This window comes from Acartia tonsa, chromosome 3 (assembly GCF_053477335.1).
Source record: "Acartia tonsa isolate MP-2025a chromosome 3, ASM5347733v1, whole genome shotgun sequence".
Taxonomy (NCBI): Eukaryota; Metazoa; Arthropoda; class Copepoda; order Calanoida; family Acartiidae; genus Acartia; species Acartia tonsa.
In genome coordinates this window covers 15738153-15756932 of record NC_137262.1, presented here as the reverse complement: position 1 = coordinate 15756932, position 18780 = coordinate 15738153, and the positions used below count along the sequence as shown (strand labels likewise).

Here is an 18780-nt window from a genome sequence, read left to right as displayed (position 1 = left end):
CCCCAAGAGGTTATCAAAAAAAATTAAGGTGAAATTCGTAAAAGATCCAAGGAAATCTCCTGCAAAAAAAAAAATGGGGGGGGGGGATTTTTTTGTTTTTGGGGGGGTTGGGGGTGTCCCACCCCCCAAGAAAATATCTTAAAACCACCACAGGACCAGTAGGTATATTCCCTGAAGAGTATAGCTCATTCGGTTCAGCGGTTACCGAGATCTTAAGCTTCAGACGGACAGACAGACGGACAGACATCGTTCTACTTTGTATTATAGATAATATGTTTAATTGCAGTTTTGTGACCCTAATGGGCTATTGGGCTATTCCAACGAAAGAGGAAAAATTTTTACATTATGGTTCATGATTTTTTAACTAATCAATATGGTTCAGAACCGGTTCTAATCCAGCGGAAATTACCTACAATTCAAAGTCTTATCCCTATTATCCTTGAATGTGAAAATATTTTTGTACAACCTTGTTATTCATATTTTTATAATTATTTTCCAGACTATTTGTTGAGCATAATTAAAAATGGCGCACGTGTCTGGAGTATTCCATGACAGCTTGACGAAGAGCATCTCCGACAGCAAGATTCTGATGGTCGGAGCCGGAGGTATCGGGTGTGAGCTCCTCAAGAATATTGTCCTCACAGGTAAGGTCTTCATGTGCTTTTTGTTTGTAATTCGAATACTCGTAGACGTCCAAGGTAGGGGTAAAGGGGTGTTCACCTCCCTCAAACTGTTCAACCCCTCAATTTACCCATAAAATTTTTAAAAATACATTAGATTAACCATTTTAAAGTTAAACTTTTAAAGACCTCTCTTTTTACCTCTTCAAGTCAAAAAGTCCCCGTCCTTACCATTTATAAAAAAACGTATAAAGTTTTTTTTGTGAAGTCTTTCTTTAACATTGACTTTATCCGTCTTTCCCGTCATTATCAGTTATACAGAGAATATAAAAAAAGTTGTTTAAAAGAGGAGGGTAGACACTTTTTGAAACCACACCTGAAACTCAAAGGAACACAACTAAAAAAGAGTTAGATCACTGAAATGAGGTACAATGTGGAATTGTCATGCCTAATTTAAGTGCCAGCTCCTTGACATTTACTGAAAACTGTTTTTGCAAAGCCTGTTATACTTACCGGTTAAAAAAAGTTTTGCCACTTTTGGTTTTAATAAGATTTTTTCAGGGTTTAAGGATATAGAGATAATTGACCTGGACACCATCGACGTATCCAACCTGAACCGCCAGTTCCTGTTCCAGAAGCAGCATGTCGGCAAGAGCAAGTCAGCCGTCGCCAAAGAGTCGGCCCTCAGGTACACCAACACCACTAATTTTTTGTGAATATTCTCTTGAGCATCAAATAAGTACCTGAAAATGACGGTTTCCTAAACGTTTAGCTTATCTTAGCCAATTTTCTTAGTATTTTTGATTTTGTTTTAATTATACATCTTAAAAATATAATTTACATCGTTATATGAAGTAGTTACGTTGCATGCAGCAATCTCTTGAATAAACTTTTATTGTCACAAAATGAAATTGAACATTAGTTTTGCATCGCTACTTATTGATATTGTCATACTTTATTCTAGATAGCTTATTTTTTGGTATAATAGCATGCAATTAAAAATGCTAATAATGGTTTTTATTTAAATTAGATTTGCTCCTGACGCAAAGATTAAGGCGTACCACGACTCCATCATGAAGGAGGAGTACGGTATCAACTTCTATAAACAGTTCAACCTGTGTCTCAATGCTCTGGATAATCGTGCTGCCCGTAGCCACGTTAACAGGTATATCTATCTTCTGTATATCCTTTTTTCATTATGGAAACAAGATCTTTAAAAAATTAGCATTTTTAACCGTTTTTCATTTGATTTTAAAATATAAACCGCCGCTTTTTTGGCGGGAAACGGCGGTAGCGGCTGTTTCACCAAATTTTCTTCCCAGTTCCACATTGTACCTCTTTAATGAGACTGTCATTCCAAATTTCAGTGTTGTAACTCTTTTTTCAAGTTGAATTCCTGTAGTTTTTGCTTCAAAAAGTGTCACAACCGCCCCCTCCGTTTTCTAGTATGCCTTCATAACCGATTAACATCCGATTAGATTAGAACCGATTCTGGGTTATAAAATCATGAATTGCATTACAGAAAATTTTCTGTGAATAAAAAAATAAAATTTTACACCAGTTTTGTTTGCCCAGTCCTTTGGTCCCTAGTTGCTAACAAAACTCGAATCATTATTTATATTTTTTATTTTACCTCTATCCACGGAAAGCTGTCTATGATATTTAAATAAACTAGTGGCTCCGCCTCTTGGGGCTTAGAGACAATCAATCTTTAAATATCTTAAATGTAATATTAGGATGTGCCTGGCAGCTAATATTCCTCTGGTAGAGTCAGGTACTGCTGGCTACCTGGGACAAGTTACTATCATCAGAAATATTAATATTATATTATAATAGAATGTGCCTGGCAGCTAATATTCCGCTGGTAGAGTCAGGTACTGCTGGCTACCTGGGACAAGTAACTGTAATCAGAAAGGTACACTTAAACATTCATAAATAACATTTTTAAAGAATCCTTATTTATAAGTAACAGGATATGTGCAGACTGGCCAGAGTGTACGTTTTGTACGTTACGCATCGAATCTGTGTACGTTCTGGACGTTATTTTGATATGTGTACGTAACGTATTTTGAAATTTGTATTTTTGTACGTTTTACGTTTTTTTAAAAAGTAATAAGAATCAAATATTAGCAGAAAAGTAATTTGTATGTTTTGTACGAAAATTTTTGTAAAAACAATAGGTGTATTATTTAAATAAATTCAATAATATCTTCAATTTTCATAGAACAAAAATATGTATGTAAATTATGCATATATGTTATTAGAACTTACAGTTTAAATTTATGGATTTGAAATATATGTTCTATAGATTTAGTTGAAACTATTGAACAGAAAGAGATATGCAGTTGACTAAATTCAAGTTTAAATGCATTTCATGCTACTACCCCTTTAATAGATTTTACGATAATTTTTTTCAAATTCTTTATATACTTGGGTAAATTTTCCGAGATATCATATGGTGCACAGTGTAGGATAAAGAAGTCTTATTTTTTGGTATCTTCAGTTTTTAAAGAATAAGAATCAAATATAAGTAGGTATAAAAGTATTTGTATATTTATTTGTATTTGTACAAAAAGTATTACAAAAATAGTATATTATCTATAATGCAAAGTAGAATGATGTCTGTCCGTCTGCTTGTCCGTCTGTATATCAGAAGCTTAATATCTCAGTAACCACTGAACCTATTGTGCTCTACTCTTCATGGAATATACCATACCTAATAGTCCTGTGATGGTTTTTGCTATTTTCTTTGGGGGAGGGACACTTAAAGCTTTTTACTTTCTACTAGGATTAGAGGCTTCGTATCCCTCTTTTATAGAATCGTTTGTTGGAAATTTGTCAAAAAAAAATATAAAAAAAGATTGTGATTATTTTTTTCATTTAGGCTTCGCCCCAGGGTGCGGTGGGGGTTCCCCCACCCCGCTGATTTGCATTAGTTTACAAAAATAAATTGAGGGGTGGTTGATTTTTTTTTTTGGGGGGGGGGTTTTCCACACTCTAAGAAAATAGCCTAAAACTACCACAGGACTAGTAGATATATTCCCTGAAGATTAGAATTTAGAACTTAATCTGTTCAGCGGTTACCAAGATCTTAAGCTTTAGAAAGACAGGCATTGATTTACTTTGTATTAAAGACTAGTATTTTCTGAGATCTTTAGCAATAGACAAAATAACCCTATATCCTATTATATGTTTATCCTATAAATCCTTTTTTTCTGTAACAAAGAATCTCGCTAACTGCTGAACCGACATGATCTTTGTGAGGTTGTAGGCTATTTTCTCTGTCCTTCCATATCCCTTCAAGAACCTGTATTCAAAATGGTAGTCCGTCTGTCCGTCCGTCCGTCTGTCCGTCCGTCCGTAATTAATGAATTGGGGGAAACGTGATTTTCTCAGCTTCTATAAAAGATAGGGATCTGAAATTTTTTGACAACATTCCCATCATTAAGGAGCACAATTAACTATAAAACATCAATGGCGGTTAGACTGCTTTTTAGCAGGTTTTAGGCTATTTTTTATATTTTCCAATTTTTGCCCATATCTTTGGTGTTTATGGTCCGATTTTCAAAATTTTTTCAGTTAAAGATATCCAAATTAAATTTCCCGTCTTTTGAAGAAAACAACAATGACGGTCAGACTGCCTTTTTGCAGGTTTTTGGCTATTTTTATATTTTTCACATTTTCCCCATATCTTTGGTGTTTATGGTCCGATTTTCGAAATTTTTTTAGTTAAAGATACTAAAATTAAATTTCCTGTTGTTATAAAAAAAAACAATGACAGTCAGACTGCCTTTTTGCAGGTTTTTGGCTATTTTTTTATTTTTCACATTTTTACCCAGATCTTTGGTAATGGTCCAATTTTCAAAAATTTTTCAGTTAAAGATATTAAAATTAAATTTCTGGCGTTTTAAAAAAGAAACAATGCGGCCAAACTGCCTTTTAGCAGGTTTTGGCTATTTTGATATGTTTGATATCTTTGGTATTTTTGGTCCAATTTTAAAACTTTTTTGCATTAACAGTTTTAAAAATTTGTTGCCATTGTTATGTGCATCTAGTATGTAATTTATTTTAACCGTCTTCATCATACAAAATAAAACAAGGTTTTGTGTTTAATTTCTCCAATAAATCTATTCTTAATTTTAATAAATACACTTTAAATCTACTTTTACGTATTCCCATCCACAATTTTTTGTGCTTCGCTACTTATGGATGTTGTCATCCTTGTTGATTGAATAAGTTCACATTCTACATATTTTCATTGAGATTTGCCTTTTGGTTGGGTGCTAGATCTATTCCTAGATTTTCTATTTTCATGGTTTTCTCGACTTCTATTCAAGATAGACGGCTGAAATTTTCAGGGAATAAATAAATACACATTCTACATATTTTCAAAAAGTTTCTTTAAGGTTTGTCTATTTGTTGCAGTGCTAGTTCGATTCCTAGATGTATAGGTTTTTGTGATTTTCACAACTCATATTCCTGATAGACGGTTGTAATTTTCAGGGATTGTATTAGTTTTCATTCTTAAAACTTCCACTAAATTTCATTGAGATTTGCTTATTGGTTGGGGGGCTGAATTTATTCCTAGATTTTCACGTTAATATATACCTATTTTTAAAAGGTTTTGTGATTTATTTAAATAAGTTAAATGCTTATTTTTTAGGACACTACTATATAGTTCCCAGATTTCCATCCATAACTTTTGAGCTTCGCTACTTAAGGATGTTGTCATCCTTGTTTTTTACTTTTTATTTTTAAATAAAAAAATGGGTTTTTGAATTCAACTCTCCCCCCCCCCCTAATCAAGTTCCTCTAGAGGCCTCTAAGGGCATAGTCGCTGGTCCTTATAATAGGATATACTTTGTACATAATAACAGAATGTCTGTTTGTTTGAACCAAAGAATCTCGCTAACCACGGAACCGATATGGTTCTCCTTAACAGTATAGCTTCTCATAGGTTTTTGGAAGTTTTATAACTATTTTGGGGAAGAGTATCACCATCCACCCTCCCAAGAGAAATTGACTTTAGAAAAAAAAACTACCTCCTCCTACGCTAGTTCTTTTGAATAGAGTAATAGTATATCTTGTGTCTGTCAGTTCGCTATGGTTCTCCTTTACAGGTAGCTGCTAGTAGACTTAAATGTATTGATAATAGGTAACTAGGAAATTATTTCTTATTTTTATTAGGAATGTACGTTTTTGTACGTATGTACGTAACGTATTTTTTTTGTGTACGTTATGTACGTTTTTTATTTTCAAAATTGGCTGGCCAGTCTGTATGTGTGTGTAACGTAGGTTCTCGCTAACCGATTAACCGATCTGGTTCTCCTTTACAATATAGCTTTTCCTGAGAAGGTTTTATAACTATTTTGTGGGAAAGGAGTTGCTTGAAACTTGCAGTGTTTAATCTTTTTAATCATTAATTTTAAACTCGTAATTTTGTTAATGTACACATCAAGTTTTTCTCAATCGTCTTATTCCTCCATTTTTTCTAACTCTAACGTATTTTATACATATAGGGAGCCACAGAGTGCTACGAGTGCCAGCCCAAGCCCCACCAGAAAACCTTCCCTGGCTGCACCATCCGTAACACCCCCAGTGAACCTATCCATTGTATTGTCTGGGCCAAGCATCTGTTCAATCAGCTGTTTGGTGAGAGCGATCCTGATCAGGTGGGTTATTTTTCAAAAGCGAAGCTTTTCTACATTTCTTTGTGTTCCATACGTATGTAACAGATAGATAGCTCTGATCGAAAAAAATTTTATTAGGAAAAGCGTAGCAACTGTTATAAGATTTTTCAACATATTAATTTTATACACTATAAACAAACATATGTTAAAATAGTACTTTGAATGTTGATTCCTTTGTCGATAAGGTTTTGTGTCCTGTATTTGTTACAATTTTATAGAAATGGATAACACATAATATACTTTAATTAGAATTGAAATCCATTAAAGCATATCGTTCTATCAGTCTTTTATATGTAGTGTTTTTTTTATAAAAGAAACTAAGGTGCGTTTTGTAATATTTGTAATCTTTATTTTATAGGATGTATCACCTGACACAGAGGACCCAGAGGCCGCTGGAGATACTGCTGGTGAGGCTGCTGCTAACAAGGAGGCAAACCAGGTAAATAGATTGAATCAGACACATAGGGACGGACTAGTCAAAGTAAATTGATTGGTAGACAGACCAGGGTTGGCAGAGAAAAAACCTACCCCAAAACCCACCCGGGTTTTTTGCCCTCTAACCCACCTAAAAAACCCAAGGGGTTATGGTTTTTTTTTTTTTTAAAGAAGCAAAAATCCCAAAAGAAGCACGACCCCGGGGCTTTTAAAAAAACCGGGTTTTGCACAACCCTGGAAGAGTAGGTATTTTCCCAGAAGAGTAGAATCCAATCGGTTCAGTGGTTATCGAGATCTTCAGATGGACGGACGGACAGACATCATTCTACCTTGTATTATAGATATAAGACTTGTAGAAAAACACTTTTTACACCACTACACGGCGCGGTAAATCAAAACTAATTGGATTTCTGCTCTGTCACAAATTTAACCAATAGATTTCAGGGTCGCCACATTTTGTCGATATATTTCCCCAAAGTTTATAGTTATTTTTTACATGTAATAAAACAATTTTTGAAGTTAAATTATAGCTTAAGATAAAGAAAACTAGTTTATTTATCTATATTAATTCTTAAATTAACTGGTTTATAAATAAAATTTCTCAAAAATGACGACTAAAGTTTAATAATTTTAAAGTCTGATAATTTTTAAAATAGAGCTTTTACACTCATTTTTTAGAAAGTATTTAAAAGAAAATACATTTTTAAACATACTCTAGCAATTTCTTTTCATTCTGATCACTAGAACCAACTGTCTGTTACTTTTTATATAAATGGGGTCATTATATTCTTCGTTAAGGTATGTGTTTTAAGACTGTAATACAGGAGTAGAATGCTAAAATTTGAAATGGCAGTAGCTCTAATATCATACAATATGAAATTGTGAAGAAATGGCTGCAAAACTGCTGTTGCCGCCGAAAACTGGTAATCCCCCCAAAAAAATTTTGCTTGTTAATAAATTAGACAATTTTGAAAAACTTTAAGGCTCAATGAGTAAAAACAATGTCCTAGTTGGACCCAAGCATAACTGAGATAAGTAAACCTATAGTAGAAACCAATCCATTGCTTTGACCTAAGAAGGAAGGCACAAATTACGGGTAAGACGGTACTAACCACTACCGCACGTAGTATAGCTAGATATCTTATGTTCAAATGCAGATTTTCACAACCATATTTAAAGTTTTAATTTGTTCTTTAGAAGCTATGCAATACAAAAAAATGTATTTCCTAAATTTTAATGAATATTATTTTTCAAGGGGAAAAAGTTTCCAAATTGGCAACCATGTTATAAACTATTACTGGCTGTACTCTGTACAGCTGATATAACAGCTGATCCTAAACATTTCAAATGTTCAGAAGTTACAATAGGATTAGGAAAAATATGTTCTTTAACGTACTGTGATTATTTGGTGTAAAGTGACTCTTTAGATGCAAAATGATTTGTAGTGACTCAAATTTTATAGTACAGTAGAAGTGCTTGCCTAAGGCGCGGTGACTATAATAGAAATCTTTACTTTGTAGGCTGGTAATGTTGACCGCAAGAGCACAAAGCAATGGGCCCAGGAGTGCGACTACTCTACACAAAAACTATTCCAAAAGTTGTTCAACGACGACATCAAATACCTTCTCTCCATGGACAAATTGTGGGCCAAAAGACGTCCCCCCACCCCACTCGACTGGTGAGTTTACCTTTTCAGTGCAGAAATATTTATGATTCCCCCAGTTAGGTAATTTCATAATGTAACCCAATGAAGAAAATCAAAGGTCGCGGTTCAAATACCTGTTCTATGCATAAATATAAGCTTATATATGCAAATTTAGCTTTCTAGAAGCATTCTTAGTGGTAGAAGGTGATATTGCATTTTTTTTACCAATACGCGAATTATCTAAAACATCGAGGTTCTTGGTTACCCGTCTTTGGGCTGCCCTAAAGGCAACTTAAAGTAATTTTAGACTATAAGTTCAAATGGCAACTGCCTTTCATTCTTCTTGCCATTTCTAAAAAACTAAAGAGCGTCTTTCTGTCCCTTCTGTGATCTGAGATCTGAAAAAAGTGTTACCAAGGCTCCATTGAATAATTGAAACCATGGAGCTCGAAAAGTCCATCTTTCAACCTGCCTGCTGGCACAGGTGCTCTTATCCCGCTAGAGTTCGGCTAGAATGGTGTTTGAGAAAGGTCTTATTGTGAGTAGGAGATAACATTAAAGGATGCCTAGTCTAAAATTCGTACCCTGAAGATGGGTAACCAAAACAATTTCAATGTTTCATCTTCGCCTTCAAAATCCAATTTTTGACTTAGCCAGGTCTGCCTAGAGAGCTAAAGACAGTAGACAAATCTTTGTTGTTAATATGTCTATAGAGAGCTATTATCATAACAAAGAGAAAACTTTAAGGGCTGAAAGTCTATTTCTCACCCAGCTTACACCAGAAGGGCAAAAGTCTTGCAAAAATTAGGGTCGGTCCGACTGTCCATCTTTCCAAGACAGTTAATTAGGCATAATGATTCATATAACAGTAAAGTATGATTTAGGAAGCGTAGCAACTCTATAAATCAAATGCTACCAAAATTTCCGTATATCCATTTTTATATGATGTAAATATCCTTTTCATCTGATTTTTGGAATACTGATTCCTATTACAACAAGGTACAATTATATAAGTAAAAAAATGTCTATAATCAAGTTCTAAAAATTTAAGTATGTCCTTAAACAGTATCCTGTATTTAAGCAGTTTTGAAACAATGTACTATTTTTTCAACTTATACATTTGTATTCTGCTTATTCAATTCTGACACTCAATAAGTGTTCATGTTCGTTTGTCCTACCAGTTTGGAGCTTCGCTTTTATGGTTGTTGTCATCCTTGTTTGATGAAAATATGCAATAATTTGCCATTTTCGGGTTTTTTTGTAAGAATTGCTGTAAAACGCTTCCTCTTACAGGGAGGTCATACCATATTGCCAAGTCAAGTCATCAGAGGGTCAGTTTTATTGGTCTTAGGTAAAATATCTGACCAAGCATATTACCCTGACAACAAAAACACCTTTGGAAGTGATTTGGACACCTAGAACTGATTCTATGGCAAATATACTAACCCAATAATTACCAAAATCCAAGAATCTTAAAATATTTTCAGTTCTCGACTTTAATGCCACCTTTCATGTCGTTTCAGAAAATATGTTCAAATGGTACCTCCTAGTACAATCCAATGCCATTACTAAAATGCTAAAGATCATTTTTCTAGCTCATCTGTGGCCAATTTTAGAGTTATTGTCTTAAAAACTAGGTTGAAACTTCGATGTTTTTCAGTTCTCGATACATGACTTTAGAGTACAAAGGGATTCTTGGTTGGACAAATTTTTCAGATCTCAGACCACAGATGGGCCAGAAAGGCGTTCTATATCTTTTTAGAAATGGCAAGGCAAATAAAAGGCAGTTACCGTTTGAACTTATGGTCTAAAATGACAAACCGGTGCCCTTAGGACAGCCTAAAGACCGGTAACCATACCTGCATTACTTTTCAAAATCTTCAGTGGCACCAAAATAATAAGATCTTCATGAAGACCTTGATCTTCATTTTTTTCCGCGTATATAAGGGTAATTTTTTTCGCGTATAAAAAAAAGGTCATAGGTAGATGTTGTATTCAAATGCTCTTATTAAGTCAAGCTGTTCTTAATCATGGACCATTTCATTATTATACAATGGGTTATCATTAAGAAAAATAACTTAATAAGATTATTTGATTACAACTCAACACTCAACTTAGATAACCCTGTTTATGATTGTATAATGGGGGTGTAGTTCCACTACCCCTAGGAAGCTCTGTCTTTTGCAAGTAGTGTCTTTTACATGCTGTGTCTTTTCTCTTACAAGCTCTGTCTTTTGTGGATTCTGGCCTTACAAAAGACACAACTTGCAAGAGAAAAGACAGAGCTTGTAAGAAAAGACAGGACTGCAAATGAACCTGTTTTTACAAGTTCTGTCTTTTCTCTTACAAGCTGTGTCTTTTCTATGCAAGTTTTGTCTTTTAAAAGGCCAAAATTCACAAAAGACAGAGCTTGTAATAGAAAAGACAAAACTTGCAAGAGCTTGTAATACAACCTCTGTCTTTTGTGATTGCAAGTTGTCTTTTCTCTTACAAGCTCAGTCTTATGCGGATTTTGGCCTCTCAAAAGACAAAACTTGCAAAAGAAAGACACAGCTTGTAATACAACCTCTGTCTTTAGTGATTGCAAGTTGTGTCATTTTCTCTTACAAGCTCTGTCTTTTGTAGATTTTGGCTTCTCAAAAGACAAAACTTGCAAGATAAAAGACACAGCTTGTAAGAAAAGACAGGACCTGTTTTTGCAAGTTCTGTCTTTTCACATACAAGCTGTGTCTTTTCAATGTCAGTACAAGACAGAGCTTGTAATAGAAAAGACACAGCTTGTAAGAGAAAAGACAGAACTTGCAAAAACAGGTTCATGTCTTTTGTGAGGCCAGAATCCACAATAGACAGAGCTTGTAATAGAAAAGACAAAACTTGCAAGAGAAAAGCCACAGCTTGTAATACAATCTTTTTGTGTCTTTTCTATTACAAGCTCTTTCTTTTGAGGATTTTGGCCTCTCAAAATACACAACTTGCAAGAGAAAAGACAGATATTGTAAGAAAAGACAGGACCACAAATGAACCTGTTTTTGCAAGTTCTGTCTTTTCTCTTACAAGCTGTGTCTTTTCTATAACAAGCCTTTTCTCTTGCAAGTCGTGTGAGGCCAGAATCCACAAAAGACAGAGCTTGTAATAGAAAAGACAAAACTTGCAAGAGAAAAGACACAGCTAGTAATACAACCTCTGTCTTTTCTCTCACAAGTCGTGTCTTTTGTGAGGCCAGAATCCACTAAAGACAGAGCTTGTATTAGAAAAACAAAACTTGCAAGAGAAAAGACACAGCTTATAATACAACCTCTGTCTTTTGTCTTACAAGCTCTGTCTTTTCTCTCTGTGTCTTGAGTGACTTTAGACTATGGGTTTAAATGGTATCCATAGACATCAAAATAATTTCTGTATCTCATCTGTGGCCTGAGCTTGACCTGTTTTGTCAACCCTCGGTAGCGCTTTTCTCACTCCCAACCCTATCCCCCATATACGCAACCCCTATACAGTACTCGCTCCGATTCCTCGTCTTCAGTGCTCTACCAGCGGAGGTAGGGTTGAGATAATTCTTAACGGCATTTAGAGCATCTTTTATTAAAGCAAGTTTAAGCTGGGTCCACTCCTTCTACCAGTTAAGGTTGCCTGACTTTGGGGCACCCATACGAGTACTAAGAGTGACTTTAGACTATATGTTCAAATGGTAACTACTAGTAGAATCTCATAACGAATTCATAGACACCAAAAGAATTTCTGTATCTCATCTGTGGCCTGAGCTAGACCTGTTTTGTCAACCCTTGGTAGCACTTTTTTCGCTCCCTACCTTTTCCCCTGTATACACAACCACTATACCGTACTTGCTCCAGTACCTCGTCCTTAAGCTCTACCAGCAGAGGTAGGGTTGAGATATCAACACCAAACTTGGTGTGGACATTCTTGTGTGCTAGTAGAATTCTATAAGCTCTCCGTAGACACCAAAACGATCTCTGTATGTCATCTGTAGCCTGAGCTAGACCCGTTTTGTCAACCCTTGCCACTTGAACACCATTTTGTAGTCAATGTGACTACTAGTATGCTCGCTCCAGTACCTTGTCTTTGGGAGTCTACTAGGCTGCCTATAGTAGACTCAGCTTATCCAAACTTTAATGTGGTATCTCAAGGCATCATAGATCATATCACGTCGAAGTAAAGTGCCCTCTCAGACAACTGTAGTCAAACCAAGGACTCTAAGCTGAAATCAGCCTACCACTTTCAGGGTACCCTAAGGGCAGTTTAGAGTGACATTAGACTATGGGTTCAAATGGTAACTTTTAAGTACTCTAAATGCTCAGCATGGCAAGCTAAACAACTTTTTAAAAAGATTTTTGGACAATTTTTGACTCCTTAGGGGGGTTAGTGACCCCCAAGACGAGAACCGAGAAATTTTTGAAATTTGAGTTCTTTTTTGAATATTTTTGCCCATAAAATCAGTTCTAGGCAACCAAAACCACTTCTCAAGTGTTTTTGGTGTCAGGGAACTATGCTGGTTCATATTAGATAAAAAAAATTGCGATGTCAAAATTTTGACCCAAAACCCAGATTTTGAGATTTTTAGTCTCCGACTTTGGGGGGGGGGGGGGGCACCCTCCCCTTGAAAGTTGGACTAGAGACTTCCCAAGCTGAGCTGTGTCTGAGCTAGGAGGTGCTCAGACAAATGCCCAAGAGTATCTGTATCAAATTTGAAGTCATTATCTCAACTTTAAAACGTTTTACAGCACTTTTACAAAAACCCTCCATAATGGCCATTTTTGGCAAAAAAAAATGAAAAAATCATTGATTTTCATCAAAAATTATTTTGTTCTAAAAATCATCATAAATCATCTCAATGGACCCAAAACTAAAATTGAATGCCTTTGGCCTGATCAATTTTTTTTGATTTGAGATATGACTTTACCAAGCTAGGAGATGATAGTCAGATGCCTAACAGACACTATACAAAAGACTAGAGGTCTATTTCTCAACTGTAGTCTGACTTGTGGCTTGCCAAAGTCAAGACTTGGATTTAGCACTAGGCTGGCAGCACCTTTCAGATTGACTACCAGTGTCTTCAGGACGCCCTAAGTACCCTCTAGAGTGACTTTAGACTACCATATGTGTCGATTTATCTCTTCAACATGCAAAGAGCTCTCCGTAGACACCTTAACCTCCGCTCTTGCTCAACTGTAGCCCATATGGTCAGGGTTGTCATATTGGGCACTTTATTTGATATTGGGCAGTCCAATTGCCCAAAAGGGTTTTGGGCACCCTTTTTGGGCAAATGTTTATAAATAGCCTAAAACCATCTAAGGACCTATAAAAGCTCCACTAGAAAGGAGAACCATATCAGTTCAATGGTTAGCAGAATCCTTTTTTAGATACAAAAAAAGCTTACTAATCTATAAAATACGCCCGCCCCATCCCTGGACAAGTATTTATATTTTATATTAAGTTTTACTCCTCGAAAATTTTCTTTAATATTATGAGTAGGCAGCAAAATAGCCATAAATCATACCAAAACTTATTTTTTTTAATAAAATAGCCTAAAACCATCTCAGAACCTATAAAAGCTCAACTGTAAAGGAGAACCATATCGGTTTGGCGGTTAGCAAGATCCTTCACTGAAAAAAAAACCATATCAGTTCAGCAATTTGTGAAATCCTTCTCTAGATACAAAAAAGCTTACTAATTTATATAATAGTGAATATCACCCAAAAAATAGGCCCGCCCCCCACTCTTTTTTTCACCCCCTCCCCTTTTTCTCCTCCCCCAAAAGGGGGATGCCTAAAACTGCCCAAAAGGACCTTATATAGGGCGGCCTAAAACCGCCCGCCTAAAATGACATCCCTTCATATGGTGACTTGCCAAAGACAAGGAACCATGTTGAGCACTTGTTTTCTGGATCTGCAGTTACTACTCCCGTCCTGCTGAGACGGGTTGCATATGGTAGAATCGTCATAACTCAACTCTTCGTCAAGCTAGAAAGGAGTTTAAAGGAAGCCTGCAAGAAATACCATGCTTTAACTGCTGAAAGACTGCCATAAACAGACCAAATACCCCAAATTTAAAGCCTTCAGCTTAAATAACAAAAAAGTTCTAGGCATTTCAAAATAGCATTTTATGTACAATGAAATTTTTGAAAGATTTCCAATGCTCATAAAAGAAAAAACAATATTAAATTACATTGCCTAGACACAAAGGGGGGGTTTTAATGCAACCATCTCGTAATCAATGTATAAATGGCACTTAGAATTCAAATTTTGATCTGAAATTATGCATGAGTAATCCTTGGTAGGTCTATTTTCCCTAAATCGAACAAAAAGTTGAAAAAGTAACGGCTAATGGCTCAGCCGTTTAGCCGGTTTTTGGCTATTTTTAGGGCAAATCTGTCATAAATAACGTAGCAATCAACTTTTTGAATCATATTTTTGCTTTAAATCATGTGAAATGATACAAAAAAAACATTTATTAGATTTCTAGTACCAGCAACTACCGGCTAGAACCGTTTGAAAACGTTTTGGAGTGGAAAAGAACATTACATGGAGAGAGGTTTCGTGATGGATTTCTCTTGAAAATACCCAAAAAATCGCTACCCAGCTGAGACGCAAGCCGTTAGCCGCTACTTTTCCAACTTTTTGTTCGCTTTAGGGAAAATAGACCTACCAAGGATTATTCGTACAAAATTTCAGATAAAAATTCGAATTCTAAGTGCCATTTATACATTGATTACGAGATGGTTGCATTAAAACCCCCCCCCTTAATAACCTTATCTTTGTCAGAAACTTAGATTGCTGGTAACTGATTACATTTTTACAAAAAAAAACACCACATTTCATACCTAGTCAAAATCTATGAAAAAATTTGATTTAAATTGCATTTTTAACCCATTAGTACCGAACCAGGCATCAAAACCCGGTTCCGAAAAATGGAAAAAAAAAACTGTTTCCGGCTTCATAATTGCATCATTCTCAGTATGAATCCCCCCTCTACTACTCTGGCTTTCATTTCCCCCTGGAGCAGGCAGTTTAGCTTACTTCCGTTTGCTGGTATAGCTCAACAAAATTTGAAAATCATAAACTTTTTTGTTTTTATAGTAAAGTCACTGATTTTTTTCATGATATCTAATGTTTATTGACAAGTACATCTATTTGTGAATTCGTTTTATTCAAACTATCATTTTTTATATGATTTTTTATCGTTTTTTTACGCCCTATTATGACCCGGTTCGGCTTGGCCATAAATACCCGACAGTTTTAATTACCGATTTTTATTACCCGGTTTTAACTTTTCAACCAATAAAAGTAACAGTTTACGTCATTAGTAAGGGTTTGAGCCACCCTAATAACCCTAGTAATCTCTATATGTGTCTCCCAATAGTTTTATGCTCGTTTTCTGATATGTAACACCCAAATTTTATATGTTCTTTTTCTGTAGTGTGTGTCTTTTAAACCGGGTTTTTTTAACCAAAAAGGGCGGTACCCATAGCCGAAACACTAAATTTGAAATAAATCGCTTTGTATATTACTTGTAGCTCTAAAGATTACATGAGGTTGTGTAGTTTTCAATTACGGATTGTATCAAAGTTCTAAAAAGTGTTCATCTCACTTTGGGCATTCAAAAATTATATTTTTCGATTTTTGGTCGAAAAAACCGGGTTTATACTACAAAACCGGGTTTTAATGCCCGGGGAAACCGCCCAAAAGGAGTCATGATGCCTGGTTGGTATTTATGGCCAGGCCGAAACGGGTTTTTTTGCAACTTTCCTGTGCATGCCACTAGAGCAAAACAAAAAAATTGGAATTCCGTTTTTACCATTATAAAGCTTCCCTGAGATTTTCAGCTCGATCGGCCCATAAAAGTGGCGCTCGGCACTAATGGGTTAAACCAAAATCATAGCGGAAACAAAGGGGGAAACTAATACAATCTCAGCTGTGATTGGTTGAAGTCGAGATACCGGAGTCCAAGTTTTGGAGTACCACGGTTCAGGGCGCCCTAAGTGCTCTCTGATATGTGATATGCTCTCTGATACCTAATGGTGCCCTGTACCAAGTTTGGTTAAGCTAAGTTTTCTCTAGGCTGCCTGGTAGACTCCCAAAGTCAAGGTATCAATATGAGCACTAGTGTTAAACGCTACACAGTAGTCAAACTGACTTACCCATATACTCACTCCAGTTCCTCGTCTTTGGCAGTCTACCAGCAGAGCTAGGGTTGAGATATCAAAACAAACTTAGTGTAGACATTCTAGACACTTTTTTTGCTCTTTCGTACACCATTCCTTAGTCAAGTAGACTCCCGTATACTCGCTCCGGTATACCCTCTTTGGCGTACTACTAGCAGAGGTAGGGTTAAGATATCAACACCAAACTTGGTGTGAACATTCTTGACAGCATTTAGAGCATCTTTTATTAATAACTGTTTCAGATTGGGTCACTCCTTCTGCCGGTTAAGGTTGCCTGTCTTTGGAGTGACTTAAAACTATGGGTTCAAATGGTGACTGCTAGTAGAATCTCAAAACGAATCCATAGACACCAAAAGAATTTCTGTAGCTCATCTGTGGCCTGAACTGGACCCGTTTTGTCAACCCTCGCCACCACTTTTCTTGCTCTTGACTACTGTAAAGTGTTTGACACTCAAGCTCGTGCTGGTTCCTCGTCTTTGGCGCTCTACTACGGGAGTAAGGGTTGAGATATTGACGTCTAGTCTTCACCAGGGTATCAAGGCGCTGAGAGAGAAAAGACAGAGCTTGTAAGACAAAAGACACTGCTTGTAATACAACCTCTATCTTTTGTGATTGCAAGTCGTGTCTTTTCTCTTACAAGCTATGTCTTTTGTGAATTCTGGCCTCACAAAAGACACAACTTTCAAGAGAAAAGACAAAGCTTGTAATAGAAAAGATACAGCTTGTAATACAACCTCTGAAGTTGTGGCCAAAGATTAAACTGACAGGCTATCATAATCATTGCAATAAACTTTTTACACCTTGAAAATCATGTTCAAGAGATAAAAAATGTATTCATTTGCATTATCATTTAAATTAATAAATAATCTTTTTATATATTAATTTTACTTCATGGCAAATCTGTAATTGTAATCAGTAAAATTCTCAATTTGTGTCAGAAATTTTTTTAATATCTTTAGAAAATCCACGCTTAAAATATGAAGATCCATGCTTTAAAAATGAAGATAAAAGCTTAAAAAATGAAGATACATGCCTTTCAAATGAATATACACGCTTAAAACATGAAGATCCATGCTTTAAAAATAAAGATCCATGCTTTAAAATGAAGATCCACTCTAAAAAATGAAGATTGGCGCTTTAAAGATGTAGATCCACGCTTTAAAAATGAAGATCCAAGTTTTTATAATGAAGATTAATGCTTAAAAAATGAAAATACATGCTTTAAAAATGAAGATACATGCTTAAAAAATAAAGATTGCTGCTTAAAATATGAAGATTGATGCCTAAAAAATGAAGATTAGCGCTTAAAAAATGAAGATTCATGCATTTAAAATGAAGATTGAAGCTTAAAAAATGAAAATCCATGCTAAAAAATGAAGATCAACCCTTAGAAAATGAAGATACACGCTTTAAAAATGAAGATACACGCTAAAATAATGAAGATTTACGCTTTAAAAACGAAGATCTATGCTTATAAAATGTAGATTGACTATTAAAAAATGATGATCCACGCTAAAAAATGAAGATCAACGCTTAAAAAATGAAGTTGCAAGCTTTTAAAATGAAGATTGACGCTCAAAAATGAAGATTTATGCTTTAAAAGATCAAGATACACGCTAAAAAATGAAGATTGATGCTTAAAAAATGAAGATTGACGCTTAAAAAATGAAGATTGATGCTTAAAAACTAAAGATCCACGCTTAAAAAATGAAGATCCACGCTTAAAAAATGAAGATCCACGCTTAAAAATAAAGATACATGCTTAAAAAATGAAGATACATGCTTTCAAAATAAAGATTGATGCTAAATAAATGAAGATTGACGCTTAAAGAATGAAGATTGGCGCTTAAAACATGAAGATCCACGCTTAAAAAATGAAGATACATGCTTAAAAAATTAAGATCCACGCATAAAAAATAAGATTTTAAGATTTTAAAATGAAGATTGGAGCTAAAAAAAAGAAGATTGATGCTAAAAAAATGAAAATTGACACTTAAAAAATTAAGATTGACGCGTTAAAAATGAAGAAATAAGCTTACAAAATGATGATTGACACTTAAAAATGAAGATTCCCGCTTTAAAAATGAAGATCCACGCTTAAAAAATGAAGATCCATGCTTAAAAATTGAAGATACATGCTTAAAAACTGAAGATCCATGCTTAAAAAATGAAGATCCATGCTTTTAAAATGAAGATTGGCGCTATTAAATGAAG

General features: G+C 35.2%; 1 protein-coding gene across 1 annotated transcript in view; it reads left to right on the top strand.

Annotated features, from left to right (window-relative positions):
• The first annotated feature begins 267 nt into the window (after nt 1–267).
• Uba2 (Ubiquitin-like activating enzyme 2) overlaps nt 268–18780 on the top strand; it is a 33867-nt gene continuing 15354 nt past the window's right edge. The window contains exons 1-7 of the mRNA XM_080152878.1: nt 268–644; nt 1182–1308; nt 1651–1785; nt 2457–2535; nt 6140–6292; nt 6669–6749; nt 8266–8423. Of these exons, the coding sequence (XP_080009004.1) occupies nt 524–644; nt 1182–1308; nt 1651–1785; nt 2457–2535; nt 6140–6292; nt 6669–6749; nt 8266–8423 (854 nt within the window). The 5' untranslated portion in view covers nt 268–523. The remainder of the gene's footprint in view (nt 645–1181; nt 1309–1650; nt 1786–2456; nt 2536–6139; nt 6293–6668; nt 6750–8265; nt 8424–18780) is intronic.